Genomic DNA, 15,112 nt, shown 5'->3' on the forward strand with positions numbered 1-15,112 from the left:
AATGTCCAAAACTAGAACAGATGTTAAATTGAGTTTATTTCTATATTGCTATGCCCTACAGGAGTTAAACTGAATGAACTAGATCTCTAGATATCAATAAAATTAAATCTTACAGTATTAAAAATAGCAAGTTGTAGAATAATATAGTATAATGCCATTAAAATAAAATTTCAAAACACAAATAATGCTAAATTAAAAACAAGAAGAATGTTTTGATTAATCACATTCTATTTCCAGTGAACTCTTAAACATTAATAAATATCTCAATACGGAGGTAGGCACGGTGGTACATGTCTGTAATCTCAGTACTCTGGAGATGGAGAGCAGAGGATCTTGAGACCAAGGCCAGCTCTGCACTAGATATCATGTTCCAGGCTGGCCTGGGCTACATAATGATACCCTCTCTCAAAAACAAACAAAAATCTCAATGCAAACATCTCTTAGCATCCAGGTGTAACTGGTTTTAGGATCCTCTATGATGGACACCAAAACCTAAGGACCTCCAAGTACCTTATATAAAAGTGTACTGCTACTTACATTTAACATATGCACATCCTCCTGTGTAGTGATTTCTGAATTACTTATAATACCTAATAGAATGTAAATGCTATGTAAATAGTTATTGTACTGCATTGTTTAGGAAATAATGAAAAGGAAAACTGTAATACAGCACAGTTTGTTTTCTGAACGTTGTGATGTGTAGTTTGTTGAATCAATGTTGCAGAACTCATGGGGTATGGAGGACCAACTGTAGTTCTATTTTATTCATTAATAGATACTTTAAAAAGTCATCCATAATATATTTGCATCAACTGATGCAACAAAAGGAGAATTACAATTATTCTATTCTAAAATTTAAATCTTATTGAATGTTTTTGCTTAGATGAAGACTTTATACCTAAAAGATATAGAACATGATTGTAAAAGGGAGACTGTTTGCAAGGGGACCCAGTGGGAGGGGAGAGGGTCTTGGGAGATGGATATGATAGAAATACATTTTATATGTATGAAAATAGTATAATGAAACTCACTAAAAGCTGTTTCAAAAAAGAAAAGTGTGGAGATGAGGGAGGAGAGTTAACTAAGCGCAACAGAAGGGGTGAATTTGGTCAAAGTCCATTATATACATGTATGGAAATATCACAAAACTTCTGTGTACAATTAATTTACTTACACTAATAACTTTTTTGAAGTACATTGGATTATAATGGAACTTTTACAAATTGAGTCACTCCTTTACTCTAAGAGCGACATTCCTTAGATATACAAATTATCTGTTAATCTCACTGCTAGTATATTTCAAATAACTTCATTTTGTAAGTCTTTAGAATTTAACATTCTGCCTAGAAGCGAGGGGGAAGTGGGGGAGAGGGTAGGGACCGAGGGGGGGCCAAGGGGGAGAGGTCGCCCAAACAATGTATGCACATATGAACAAATGTAAAAACAATTAAAAAAAAAAGAATTTCATATTACTCAGAAAGTCATATTCTGAAATAATCCAGCGCCCTCTTGTGGTAATAAAAGTGTTTCTAATTTTGTAGGTAAGTTTCAACTTTTTAAAATGTATTTATTAACATAAAATTGCACAAGGTAAGGAGGTTTGATTATTACTTTTCTATATATGCATATAGTATAATTTGATTATATTAATCCCCTCTATTGCTTTTTCTTATCCCTCTTCTTCTCTCCCTCCTTTTCCTTTTCCTCTCACCTCCTAGTAGGACCCCTTTTATTATCAGTGACCTTAGTTGTTTTGTTTTATACTTTGTTTTGATTTTCCCTGACTTCCACAAATGAGAGAAAATATTAAATATTTTCCTTTGTGTGACTGGCTTGTTCCACTTAACATGATGATTTCTAATTCCCCTTTTAAAGCCAAAAACCACTCCAAAATCTCAAATGCTACTAAATATAAATTCTTGTTTTCTTGTTCTAGAGCCAAGTAGATATGCTACTTCAAGAAATGGCAGATGAAGCTGGGTAAGATATTATTCAGGTACCTTTGGATAATCTTCATTTACTGTCTAGAGGTACTAAAATTCTGTAGCATAAGGCTGGTCCTGTGGTTCAGTGGTATAGTGTTTACCTAGCATGTGTGAGGCCCTGAGTTCAGTATCTAGCACCACAAAAAAGAGTTCTGCAATGCAGATAAAAAATATTTGTCTTTATCACAATTGGTCAGAATTAGGTTTTTTGACTCTAGTCAAGGGCTTTTAAATGTTATCCAAATCCTTGCCATGTTCTTAACAATGACTGTATCCACACCGTACTAATATTTTCTTTAAAATTTCTGCAGATAGACTCATTTAGTGTATGCTAATAAGAAATAGGGGAAGATGATTAAGGTAGACAGGATTGTTCAAACATTGGCTCAATGCCCAGTATGCAGGGTATATATCAAATATGTGGGGTTTTTTTCAAAAAGGATCTTGCCAAAAAGGTTATTGAGTATAAGTCCAGTTTGAGTCATGCAAACCAAGCAATATGTACAAAATATCCAACGGACTCAAAAGACAGCAACGCTCCACACGTTAACTTACTTTTATAAAAATAATTGATACCCTTTATAGTACTGTTATTAGAAACATGATGCTTCAGATGGACTGTTTATTTCAAGTCCTTCATGTTTGGTGGGAATGATACAACCTTGATAGCTGTGCTACAGATATCACATTATATCCGTATTCCCTGGCATAATATTTAGGTCAAAATAATATAATAAAGAATAAAGCTATATTTCCTAAAATAAAGTTTAAAAGTGAGTCATGTTAATGTTTTAAACTTTATCTTCAAAAGTAGATTAACAGATTGAAATAAGATACTGTTTTTCCTTCTAGAAAGAGAAGATTGATTCAAGGACACCTAGGAAATAGAGTTGATGAATATTACTGGTGTCTAAGATAATCTGATTAGAATTAACAGTTACGTTTATCAACTCTTCAGATCACAAATGTATCATTAGCACATTGAAGTCCAGATAAATACATTTAAAATAAGTTTTGCAGTGTCTGAGAGAAAGGCTGGAAGTTAGGTTATACATTATTTTGCTTTCTTAGTACCCTGATGTAGCCCAGACTCCAATACAGGGAGGTAGTAAGAAAGGTGACTTTTGTTAAGTATTATAAAAGAAACCAACACAGTGTCAGAAGATTCCTTCTTAGTAATAAGAGACTAAGGACTTGTTTCTGTTTCTCCTAAAGACTAAATGAAACCCATTACTGTGTATGATTAATATGTCAATAGAAAAGACTAAATGAGATGAATGAGCTTGAAAATACAAGGATGTCTTCTAAAATAAATGTGACCATACTGCAGCCTTACCCCCTCAGTGATAAATCAATATTAATAGGCAGCTTTTTGATAATATTTCTCAACCACATCAGTGTTAACATGTTCAGCTGAATAATCTTGTCCTGTGTATTGTAGGATGTTTAGCAGCATCCAGGCCTCTACCCATTAAGCATCCTTTTCCTCAGTTGTAACAGCATGTCTCCAGATATTTCCTGTTGTTCCTTGTAAAGGTGAGGGGTCAAAATTGAGATACAAGTCAGGTGGTTCCTGGAGCAATGAAAATAGATAGACCCACTAATGTAGAAAACAAATAGACCCACTAATGCCCATCCTTAAGGATATTTAAGTATCCAATTGCTGTTTGCCTTTGTATTTCTTACACCAAAATTTTAGTATAGTATATCTTTATCTTTCCAACAAAAATCTGTCAACAGCATCTCATGATTGTTAAGATTATTATATTCCTTATAGTGTTTTCAAACTGGAGTGGCATATACTGGTTTTTAGACAGTGGAAATGATAGCTTATATCCTAGAGGAACAGTAAATGGAGACTGAAATCGTGGACCTGGGAAGCAAACTGACCTACATTCAAAATCATTCTTTTATCACTAGGGCAATCTTAGGCAACCATACCTAACTTTTTTGAACCTCAGTTATGTAGTTGGATTCAAGGATTAATTCCTACTAAGGACAGTCAGGAGCCTAACATTGATATTGAAATTAATTCAAAATATTAGGTATGGATCCTTAGGCTACATTTATTTAGCCTGCTTAATCTTTTTTACACCATATTAATTTTCCTTTGCTATGAATGAGACATAGTGATCTCAAGTAAATATAGTACATCAGATGATCATTATTTTGGTCTTTTGTTAAAAAAAATGGATAATTTCTCAGTCTTTTATTAGTTTTCCTCTATAAAATTACATCATCCACATGGATCACTGTTAGTACTCAACAACAATACTGTAAAATTAGTAGATTTATTTATCCTAAGGCTAATATTCAGAAGATGTTTAAGTTTTTACATATTTAAGAACCTGTTTTATTTTTATTTAAATAAAGGTAAAATATAGGATGCAGTATTCAAATTTGCAATACCTATAATATTGCTTATTAAAAATATTTATATTAACATTCATTTATGCTAACTTTTAAATATAATTTTTAGCCTTGATCTCAATATGGAACTACCACAAGGTCAGACAGGTTCTGTTGGCACAAGTGTTGCTTCTATGGAGCAGGTAAAGGTTGGATTTTGTTTTGATTGGTATCCACTTGATGTCTTTTTAAATAAATAATTTAGGAAATAGATATTTTATATAAACTAAGCACTTATATTTATATATAAGTAAATGTATATTTACATTTTTATTTTATAAAGAGTATTTTCTACTATAATATTACATCATTATAAATTAGCAAAATGTGATTAACCCTTAGCTCTGTAATCATGGGCATTTTCCATTTGCATGCACATTTCATGTACAGATTGATTTTGTTGCTCTTCATAGCTTCTGCTCTATTAAGTTCTGGTTCTTTTTAAAATGTTTTAATAATTAAACCCTTAATGGTTTAGATAAATTTTTGAACAGAATTTTAAATCTTATTCAAAATGTGGGGTATTTCTATTTCTATTTGTCACAACGTTGATGATTTATAAAATTTGCTTTCTCTAGGATGAACTATCACAGAGTCTTACTTGTCTTCGTGATCAAGTATAACATAAAGAACTGGTGCTTCTGTTTCCTTCACTTGCTTCTGAAACATTCTTTGTGTGTATATATATATAGGTAATTTTCACTCTAGTTACATTAAAAACACTGTATATGCCAGAATGCTTAAAATTATTTGCATCTGTTAATTTTATTTTTCCTTGCCATACTTTCCAATACAGTAAGAAATTCCAGGAGTTTCCACATTAGCAGATCTTATAGTTTGGTATATTATGTGTAAAAGTGTGCGGGACATATTTTTGTAGGTGTATTTGACAAAACTAGCATTAGTTTCATGTATATTAAACAACTTCCTCAAATGTTAGATTAAAAAATGCAGTGCTAAAGTACTACTGAGTAAAATACTTTTTACAGAATAAAGTTTTTTCTAATTTAAAGTAGTTTTCAATTTCTATCTGTGGTAACATGTGATTTATAAAAATAAAAACAGGGAAGCATGCTTAACATGTTTATATAGCTCAAACCATGTTGTTTAGTGTCATGCAATGGACAGTGCCATTTTATGTGTTTTAAGTTTGATTTTATTATCTAAGCAGAAATAAAATTAACCATTAATCTATGTTAATCAACTCTTAAATTTAAGTCATTAAGATTTTCACCCAGTGATTTATTGATTACTACCTGAATTTCTTAAATCTTAAAAATGTTTCCAATACAAGTAGAAAAATTCTGTAACATTAAATCAAAGAACTTAAGGTTTATGTTTCAAAATTTCCCTTTGCTAAATATCATTGTTAAAACTCTCAGAAAATCTATCTGTACATACTTTCAAAACACATTTTAATGATTCTATTTATATTCAATTCTTCTGCTGTACTTGTTAAGGATGTTGACTAGTGTGATATTAATATCATTTACATTTTTCCCTATCATTGTTGATTGCCTTCCCAGAATCTTGGCATGTGTTTTTAACCTTAAATCAATGAAATAAGAAAAAAGGAAAACAAAATTAACCAACTCAGTTTATAACTATTATAAGTCCTGGCTAAATGTGTTCATTCTTTTCTTTTAAAACAATAACTGTTTAATAGTTGGAACAAATGAAATGGAAATAAAGAAGTTAAAATGCTTTCCTCAGTCAGGCAAATGACTTCCAACTCAATGGAATTTGAGAGTACAACATGGAGGGTAGGCACCAAAGTCATAAGGTTGTAAAGAATAGACTCTGGTACACCAAGATCCTTGGGGAAAAGCATTTGATGATCAGCTGTACTACTTGCCACCAGGAATACCTGTATTTTACCCAACTAAAATGAACAAATTAGCTTGTGCCTACAAATTTCTGATATAGTAGTGTCAAATGTGAACAAGTGACCAAGTTACATTTTAGCAAATATACTACTAATGCAGGTTAGACAGGTTAGATGTTTTTCCTTATTTAACTGCAAAACTGATCCTTGAAAGAACTCCAGTATTTCATGAAGCTTTATTGGAATACAGATCTGTTTAGAAAATCACTCCATTTTAATTCATGAAAGTATTCAAAGTGCAATTACAAAGACACTTTTTGCCTAATTACAGTAGACCCTTGGTATCTGTGGGTATATGGTTCCAAGGAGACCACTATTTAGGAAAAACCTTGAATGCTCAGGATTCATAGAGTTCAGTACAGTACTGCAGATGCTTGATTCATTTTTCCATTAATAACACCCAATTTCCACTAAAGATATGTAAACTTCCATTAAATCTAAAATGTTCACATTATCACTTATATACATGCTGTTTTTGGATTGGGAGGATTACTATAACTTTTACCTTGCTTTTAGGTTACCATTTGTTTTTTGGAGGCATATTTCCAGAAAATTAAGTGCAGGGGAACTCAGCAGATAACACAACTATTTAGCCAAGAATGATGATAACGCAAGAGTGACTGAGAGTTGCTCCACATCAGCTGAACTGTGTATAATGCATGTAGAAATTTAAATTTTTTGTTTTTGAAATTTCTTTTGATTTGTCTTTATTTATTATTTTGTGTATATACTTGGTCAAAACTGCACATAATAAATTCACAAATAAGGCAGGCTTACTGTATTCATTCATCATATATGAAATTTCTCTACCATATATGAGAGTGTGGATGGATGAAGACCATATTTACTGTTAAGTGAAGAAATTACTCTTTTGCTAATTTTGGATTAGTCCTATTTAAATTTCTTTCTACTTGAGTATAAGATTAAGACCTTAATGTCAGATTTTTCCATTTTGTTTATAATTGATGTTTTGTGCTTTCTACTTAAAGGGTAAGTTTGTTTGGAACATCCTAGAGGTACTATAGAAGAGATCACTGGAGATAAAATTATCTATGAAATACAGACATTTATGTTTCCATTGGTGGAAATTATGTAGCATATGTTCTTCTAACTTGAATAAAAATTGATAAATTGTGAATACCACTTATTTAAATCTTGAAATGCACATGATTCTGGTCTGGAATCACAATAGTCATATTAGATTTGCCTTTCAAAAACATTGATAGACACAAAATGTTACTTTTTTGGTTCATCTATGAAATATAAAATTCCTTTCTTAGAATTTATTCTTAAACCAATAACCCCATAGCATCTGAACTCTTGCATATTTAATATACTTATATTTCTAATTTAATAATTGTTTCAACAATTGAAAAATAAAACATTCAAGACTATACTATCATGAAAAAAATAACACTTTCATGTTCTTTCCATTTTAGTTCCCTATAAATTTCATGTATGTTTTCCCTATTTTGACAGTTTAGTTGAACACATAAGCTCAAATGCTAAAAAACATTTTGCTGGACCTTCATTGGTTGGACAATGTGGTTGACAATAATTATCCCTCTGCTCATATGTCTGGATGCCTAAAAGCTTCTTGTGAATCACTTTAAGTAAACATGGGCTGGATTATTTTACATGGTTAATTTATTACTAATCATTGCTACAGAGAGGAAACAGGAATGTGAGACAGGACAGGTAAATTATGGTAAGCGATGAGTGTTTTATAGTTTATAAAGTTGTAAGGAAAGAGTATTCCAACTATCTGAAGAGAAGGTAAGGGGTAGTAACTTGCAATGGACAAAGTAAAGACAATGATTGATAGGCTGCCAATAGTAAACTCAACCCAGTTTTCTATGGATTCAGTGAGGCTACTTGATAACTTCAAGACAATGTCTAAAATGTCTCTTGTGTAGACTGTAGAGGAAAAAGCCCATATCAGATATACAGTGATTCATGTGTACTCTAGCCCTATGTATAATATTGATTTCTAATTTGGATAGTCTGCTCACCCTTTTCTCTACCTTATATTCCCTTTCTACATATCTTTTCCAGGTATTTTGGTTGCATAAATTGAAGTGAGGTGCTGTAATACAGTACATTCCTTCCATTCTTTTCTGGTTTCTACCTCCCCTTAAAGAATTCAAAGTGCAATATTATGTTTATCAGTCTTTGAATCTTTTTTCTCAGAAAACATAGAGAACATATAGTTTCACCCAATCTCACATCTTATAGAAGAGGAGACTGAACACCAGAGAGATTCAGATCCCTCACATTTGTTGAGTATCTATTGTGTGTTAGGAACTTTTCAGGGTACTTTGTGATATATTATGATTTATTTAATCCTCAAAAGAATCCTTAGCATATGGATTATTGTTATGAAAGGGAAACAGACTGATAATTTAAATAGACTGCCTAGATTCGTTTAACTACTAAAGAGCGACCTGGGATTTGATAACAGATTATGTCTCACCTCAAATCTAGTACTCACATCACTATGCTGTACCTGATTATTTTCCTCATCCATAATGCTAATCCAAGTACATCGTGTGCTGATTTTTATTGTTGAGACAGTGAAAACTAATAAAGTCTTGACAGAAAAGGTAGTTCATCCAACAAACAGATGTTTAGCAGAGTGTTTCTAGCCAAGGATTGTTCTTTTTTCCTCAGTTTGAGCTGTCAGAAAAACATGACCTCCTCCAACTTAGAAATCTCAGTTGTTTTCCAAAAATTAGCAAATGAATGAATTTGTTGCAAAATTTATTGTATTTATATTTAAGCTTCTCATTTTCCACACCAGAAAACACTCCAGAGCAAGAATATATATTGGTAAAATGATTCAGCTGAATTTGCAAAAATGAAATCTATCTCACCTATTGATACTGTTTTACATAAATGTATTGCTTCCTTACTGTAGTATCAGTTACAAAGTTCTCAAAAGTGTCTTGCTACAAATAAATGAGTAGTGTACCGATAGTATCTAATAAATAGTATATGTATTAACCAAAAACACACAGGTTATTTTATCTGCCAGACACTTCAAAACTTTCCAACCCCAGCAAGAAAAATCCAAATGGAATGTTAAAGGAAAATTTACCCCTGTGAAATAAGCCTTCCTAGAAGTGATCACCTTAGCATATGTCCAGGATGGGCACAAGTCTGCCTGCTTTGGTCCATTTGTCATAACTTCCCCAGCCACATTGGAAAACATCTTCATTCTCACAACTCTGGTGGGAAATAATCAGATCCCAACCATCTTAATGTGTGTTTGAATTTAACCCTTCGGTGAAGGTGCACCACTTCCTTGCTTTTTTTCCAAATTGGAGAAGAGTGTGAAGGAGGGAAAAGAGCAACTCTCATTAAATAGTGTTAGAAATAAAAACCTAAAACTGCCTGTACTCTGACTAAATCCCATTCAGAGCAGCCTCTTGGAAATACCCTAGAGACGCTGATGAGGACTCACTTTAAAATTAATAGGGCATTCAACTTCCTACAAGGATATTTCCTGCTTTAAAATATCTCCCCACTATTAACAGAAGAATCATAAACTCTAAAAGAATCATAAGCTCTACCATTGTAACATCATGGAAGGGGTATTAAAATATCAGTTCTCTTTTAGAGGGGAACCTGAAACTTAAAACTAATAACATGTTAACAATATTTCTTGCTTAAACCAGCAGCATCATTATCACCTAGGAACTTGTTACAAATGTACTTTATTGAGATTGGTCCAGTGGAGCACATTTGTTATCCCAGCACTTGGGAAGCTGAGGCAGGAGGTTCACAAATTTGAGATCAGTCTGGGCTACATAGCAAGAACTTGTCTCAGTATTGTTCCCACTAGAACCTAAAGTATGGGTGAAGAGAGACAATCTGTTAACAAGCCTACGAGTGATTCTGATGCTTACTAAAATTTGAGAAGTAGTGCTTTGGCAAGACTTAGTTTGATACTTTTTATCTAATAACTTCCTAAATCTCAGATTATCATTATACTTAGTACATGCCAGATGTTAACCCCTTACAAGGCTTATCTCATTTAATTTTCAGATAACACCACAATGTTGGGATTAGTATTTTCTCTATTTTTAAGATGAAGACACTGTCTCAAATGTTATTTACCCAATGTTACTTAGCTTGAGTAAGTGGTGAAGCCTATAGTAGATCTTAGGCCTTTTGACTAGATCCATTATTTTCTACAATGGATTAATTAACATCATTTGGGACCTTATAAAAATCCCAAAGTTGAGATATCACCCCAAATGAATTACATCAGAATTTTTGGAGTTTGCGCATTTTTTCAACAAATAGGTGAGAATGAGAATAACTTTTGTTCTGAACCCTGACTAAGCATTAAAATTGTCACATTTGAAAGCTTACAAAACTGAATTTCAGTTATACCAATTGAATCTAATTCTCTAAGGTGAAGCTGTTTAAAGATTCATATATAGCTAGTGAGGACTGTGAACCCTTGCCCTAGAAACTGCTTTGCTATCTTCTTGAGCTTTAGAGAGTAGAGCCTAAGGAATGAGTCTTGCTTGATTGGTACTGGGAACGTGGTAAAGATGGACATGTCCGAAGGCAAAAAAGATAAACTATATTCACAATGTTGCTAAGAGTCTGCCTGTCCAAAGCAGGTTTATGCTTTCCCTCATTTGGAGTGTTCTTCCATCCTTGCATCTTATTCCTGTAGGCAAGAGTTCATTTGTGTTCTTAAAAGAGAAACAGTATATGACGTATTTGTTAGGTGCAAATCTCTAAAACTTAGGCACTTGCTACTTAGATGACCATGGGTAAATCAGTGATTCTCTTTGTGTCTCAGTGTCTTCATCTGTAAAGTGTAAATAATTATATTACCTACCATGAAACTCCTCAAAGAGTCATTATGAGAACAAAGGAGATGATCCATGTTACATGCTTCATACATTGACAGAGTAAATGATCAGTAAGTATTAGTCTCTGAGCCTCAATTTCTTCATCTGTCAACGGAGAATAACATACTCAAGCCTATCGTAGAAGGCTACTGCTAGGATCAAAGCACATTGTATCAGTGGAGAGCATTTTGTAAACTAAACTAGATCATATGCCTAACAGCGATTATGTGTTTTTATTCTCCTGAAGAATTGGAGGCAACCTTAGAATCATGGAATCTTGAAACTAGAAAGGCCTTTAAAAATCAGTACAATACCTTCATTGTTTATAATGATACAAATGAAATTCAGAAGGAAAATAGATGTGCTCAAGGTCACCAGAAAATAGTGACAAAAGGCTTGAGAATAACTGATATTGGATCCTAGGCTTTTGCCATAATCTCACATTCTGTTATCTTTTACTGTCCCTGTTTTCCTTCCTCCCCCACTACTCCCAGTTCTTCATATCCTGAACTGCAAAATAAGGCTGAGCTGCCAAGCACCATTAAATAGCAGAATTGTTTCACTTTAGAGGCCAGAGAGTTAACTTGACCAGTAAAGATTGCCCCTTGCTGGCTGTGTTCAGTACAGATTGTCAGTTGGGAATTTAGGATTCTTTCTGAACTGAGAAGTGAGTGAGGTGGAATATTTCTAATAGTCTTTACTTTTGGCTCTCTCAGCTAGTACATACTGCTCTTGAATCCCTAACACACCGAATGGAAAACATGCATACTCTGAACAGGACTTACCCCCCACTCCCCGCCACCTGATTTATCTTCCAGAAAAACATGATAGCTTTTGTTTCTGATAATATTCGTTATAGTTTTAAAAATTCACTATTTGGAGGTTAGGAGTGGACTGAGAGAAGTATGGTGTATTCAGTCCCAAAGTTAAGGACAACCTCTTGCAAGTTAGGACAAATGAATTTTATACCCATAGTGTTATGTGCAGTCATTTAAATGTTCCGCTTTTGAGAAACAATTTCCTTGATTTTTAAGGTGTGGTGCCTGAAATCCCATCATTATCTTTTTATAGTCACTACCTCATTTTATACGTGACATTAATAATTTAAAAAGAACAAAACCCTCTTCACACCCTAGTACCCTCTCCATTTCCCTTCCTCTTCCTATTGATGCCCCCCCCCCACAACAATCAACCTTTTGCATTCAAGTCCCATTATTATTTTTATCATTTTAGACCTAGATTCCACATATAGAATACTTGGGGTTTTTAGGCTTGGCTTATTTCACTCAATGTGATGATGTCCAGTTCTATCCATTTTCCTCCATATGACATGATTTCATTCTTCTTTATGGCTAAGTAATACTCAATTGTGTGTGTGTGTGTGTATATATATATGGATATAGCATAAAGAAACCCACTAAATATAGTTTTTAAAAGAAAAAGAAGAGAGAGAGGGTTAAGGAAGTGTTTGCATATATGGAATTGTCACATGAAACCCCCTTGTGTTATTAATGAATCCTAAATAATAAAATCCAAATCCACCTACATCACCCCCTTTCCCTCCCTGCCCCACATACTACAATAGCATTAATAAATATGAGAACTCAGCAATCATCAAAATTTCCTTTAACATTCATCATGAGAAACCTTAGTTTGCCCTCCATCAGTATTACACATTAGTTCCAGTCTGTTAGAAAAGACTGAGACAAATGGATATGACTTGGAAGTTGATAAAATCCAGGACATTTAGACTAACTTCTTTCAAGACTTCAATAAGTGGAATCACTTTGAACACCTCCAAAGGCCTGTCCTCTCATCTGCATCATACATAGTTTCCATGATGAAATGTTAATGTCCACTCAGATTTTTATTGATTAGAGAAGCAAGTATTAGGATTTATTATATACTAAGGCCAAAAAAGGTAAATAATTTAATGAGGAAAAAGAGTATAGACTGCTGCTAAAACTCCTGTTTCAAAGTTAAAACACATCCCTTTACAGTCCCTGGATCCTTACTGCATCCTTTTAATTTTTCAGGATTTGAATTCTAAATGACTGGTCTAAACATGTTCGCTTCAGAAGAGCCACTTGGCAGGAATATGACGACTATATGCTCACATGAATTCAATGGTATGCTGAAACTGTCCATAACTGGTAATGAGGGCCTATTGTTTAAATTTTCATTAAATTTGTGGGCTGGTCAATTTAAACGTGCTTGAAATTGGTTGTGATAAGAGCACACACCACAACATATCAGGACTTAATTTGCTTTCAGAAACCAAATTGTTACAATTTTATTTACTTTGACTACTATATGGATCCAAAATGCCATTTGCTTATTGACATATATAAGGAAATACTGTGAAAAGAGCACTTTTTATGTTTGTCTTCCTAACATTGCTTACATGATATTGATCACTTGTTTTAATTTGATTATACTATTGTATGTCAATTTCCATCCCTTTATATTTTAACTTGTTTATATTTGCAGTGAACTTCTTTAGGTAACATGTATGTGGGTCTTGATTTTCTTTGTACACTCTGAGAATCTCTTGCCTTTAATTGGGGCATTTGGACTATTTCTATTTAATGTGATAAATGGTATTTTGGCTTAAATCTACACTCTTACATATTTTCATTAGTCTCATCCCTTAATTGTCCCCTTTTCATTTTTGTCTGCACTCAGTTAGATTTATTAAGCTTTTTTGTTTGTGTTTGTTTTTTTGTGGTAGTGGGGTTTGAACTCAGGGCCTCACCCTTGCTAGGCAGGTGCTCTACTACTTAAGCCACTCCACTAGCCCTGATTTGTGTTGGGTTTTTTCCAGGTAGGGTCTCAGGAACTATTTGCCTGGGCTAGCTTTGAACTACAATCCTCCTGATCTCTTCCTCCAAGTAGCTAGGACTACAGGCATGAGCCGTCAGCAGCCGGCTTATTGAGCATTTTTGTTGTGGCATCTTAACTGTTTTATTGGCTTATTAGCTATAATTTATCAAAGTTACCTTAAAATATATATCACCTCATACATAGTATAAGAACTTCCATTTCCTCCTTTCTCAGCCTTTATAATTTTGTCATACATTTTACATACATGTTCTGTGTAGCACATATTTTAATTATTTTTCTAAAGACACCATTACTTTTAAACAGATTTAAACAAAAAATAAATATGTACATACATACATCATTGCTATTTATTTCTTTGTACAGATCCATAATTCCATCTGGGTATTGTTTTCCTTCTGCCTGAAGTACTTTCTTTAACCTTTTTTGTAGCATAGGTCTGCTGGCAATGTAGTCTTCCATTTTTTTCTGTATCAAAAAAGTCATTATTACATCTTCATTTTTGAAAAATATTTTCACTTAGTATTATGGTATTATAGTTTGACAAGGCTTTTTTGTTTTTTACATTTTGTACTTTAAACATGCTGCTCCACTGTGTTCCTGCTTTTCACTATTCCTGAGAACAATGCTGCCATCTTTTTTGTTCTGTGGCTGATATTAAGATTTTCCGTTTATCACTTATTATTCTAGAAATTTGATTAAGATATGCTTCGGCATAATTTAGTTTTCTTCATGTTTCTTCTAATTGGTGTTCATTGAACATCTTGTACAAACCTATAAATTTATAGTTTACATTAAGGTGAGAAAATTTGGGGCCATTATGTCTTCAGATATTTTGTCTCCCATGTTTGGGTACTGTAACTACAAATATATCAGGTCCCTTAAAATTGTTCCAGAACTTACTGATGCTCTTTATACTCTTAATTTCTTCTGTGTTTCATTTTGAATAGCTTTTATTGCTGTGTCTTCAAGTTCACTAACTTTTTCTTCTAAGATATGTAATTTTATAAATTTTAATCCCAGCCAATGAATTTTAAATCTCAAGCATTTAGTTTTCATTTTTAAAAGTTTGACTTGGGTTCTATTTATATATTTTATGTCTCAGCTTTTTCAACATATGG

At 33.1% G+C, this 15,112-nt stretch overlaps 1 protein-coding gene across 11 annotated transcripts in view; it reads left to right on the forward strand.

Moving 5' to 3' along the window:
• Positions 1 to 14,207, forward strand: part of LOC109675416 (charged multivesicular body protein 1B2-like) — a 40,986-nt gene extending 26,779 nt beyond the window's left edge. For 9 of the 11 annotated variants that reach the window (XM_074064403.1, XM_074064398.1, XM_074064399.1 and 6 more), the window contains 3 exons: positions 1,937 to 1,980; positions 4,465 to 4,537; positions 4,973 to 7,417. In XM_074064403.1, the coding sequence (XP_073920504.1) occupies positions 1,937 to 1,980; positions 4,465 to 4,537; positions 4,973 to 5,017 (162 nt within the window). In that variant the 3' untranslated portion in view covers positions 5,018 to 7,417. Of the gene's footprint in view, positions 1 to 1,936; positions 1,981 to 4,464; positions 4,538 to 4,972; positions 7,418 to 13,186 lie in introns of those variants that run through there. The other 2 variants (XR_012444655.1, XR_012444654.1) reach the window with 2 other exon arrangements.
• Positions 14,208 to 15,112: the final 905 nt, after the last annotated feature.

This window comes from Castor canadensis, chromosome X (assembly GCF_047511655.1).
Source record: "Castor canadensis chromosome X, mCasCan1.hap1v2, whole genome shotgun sequence".
Classification (NCBI taxonomy): Eukaryota; Metazoa; Chordata; class Mammalia; order Rodentia; family Castoridae; genus Castor; species Castor canadensis.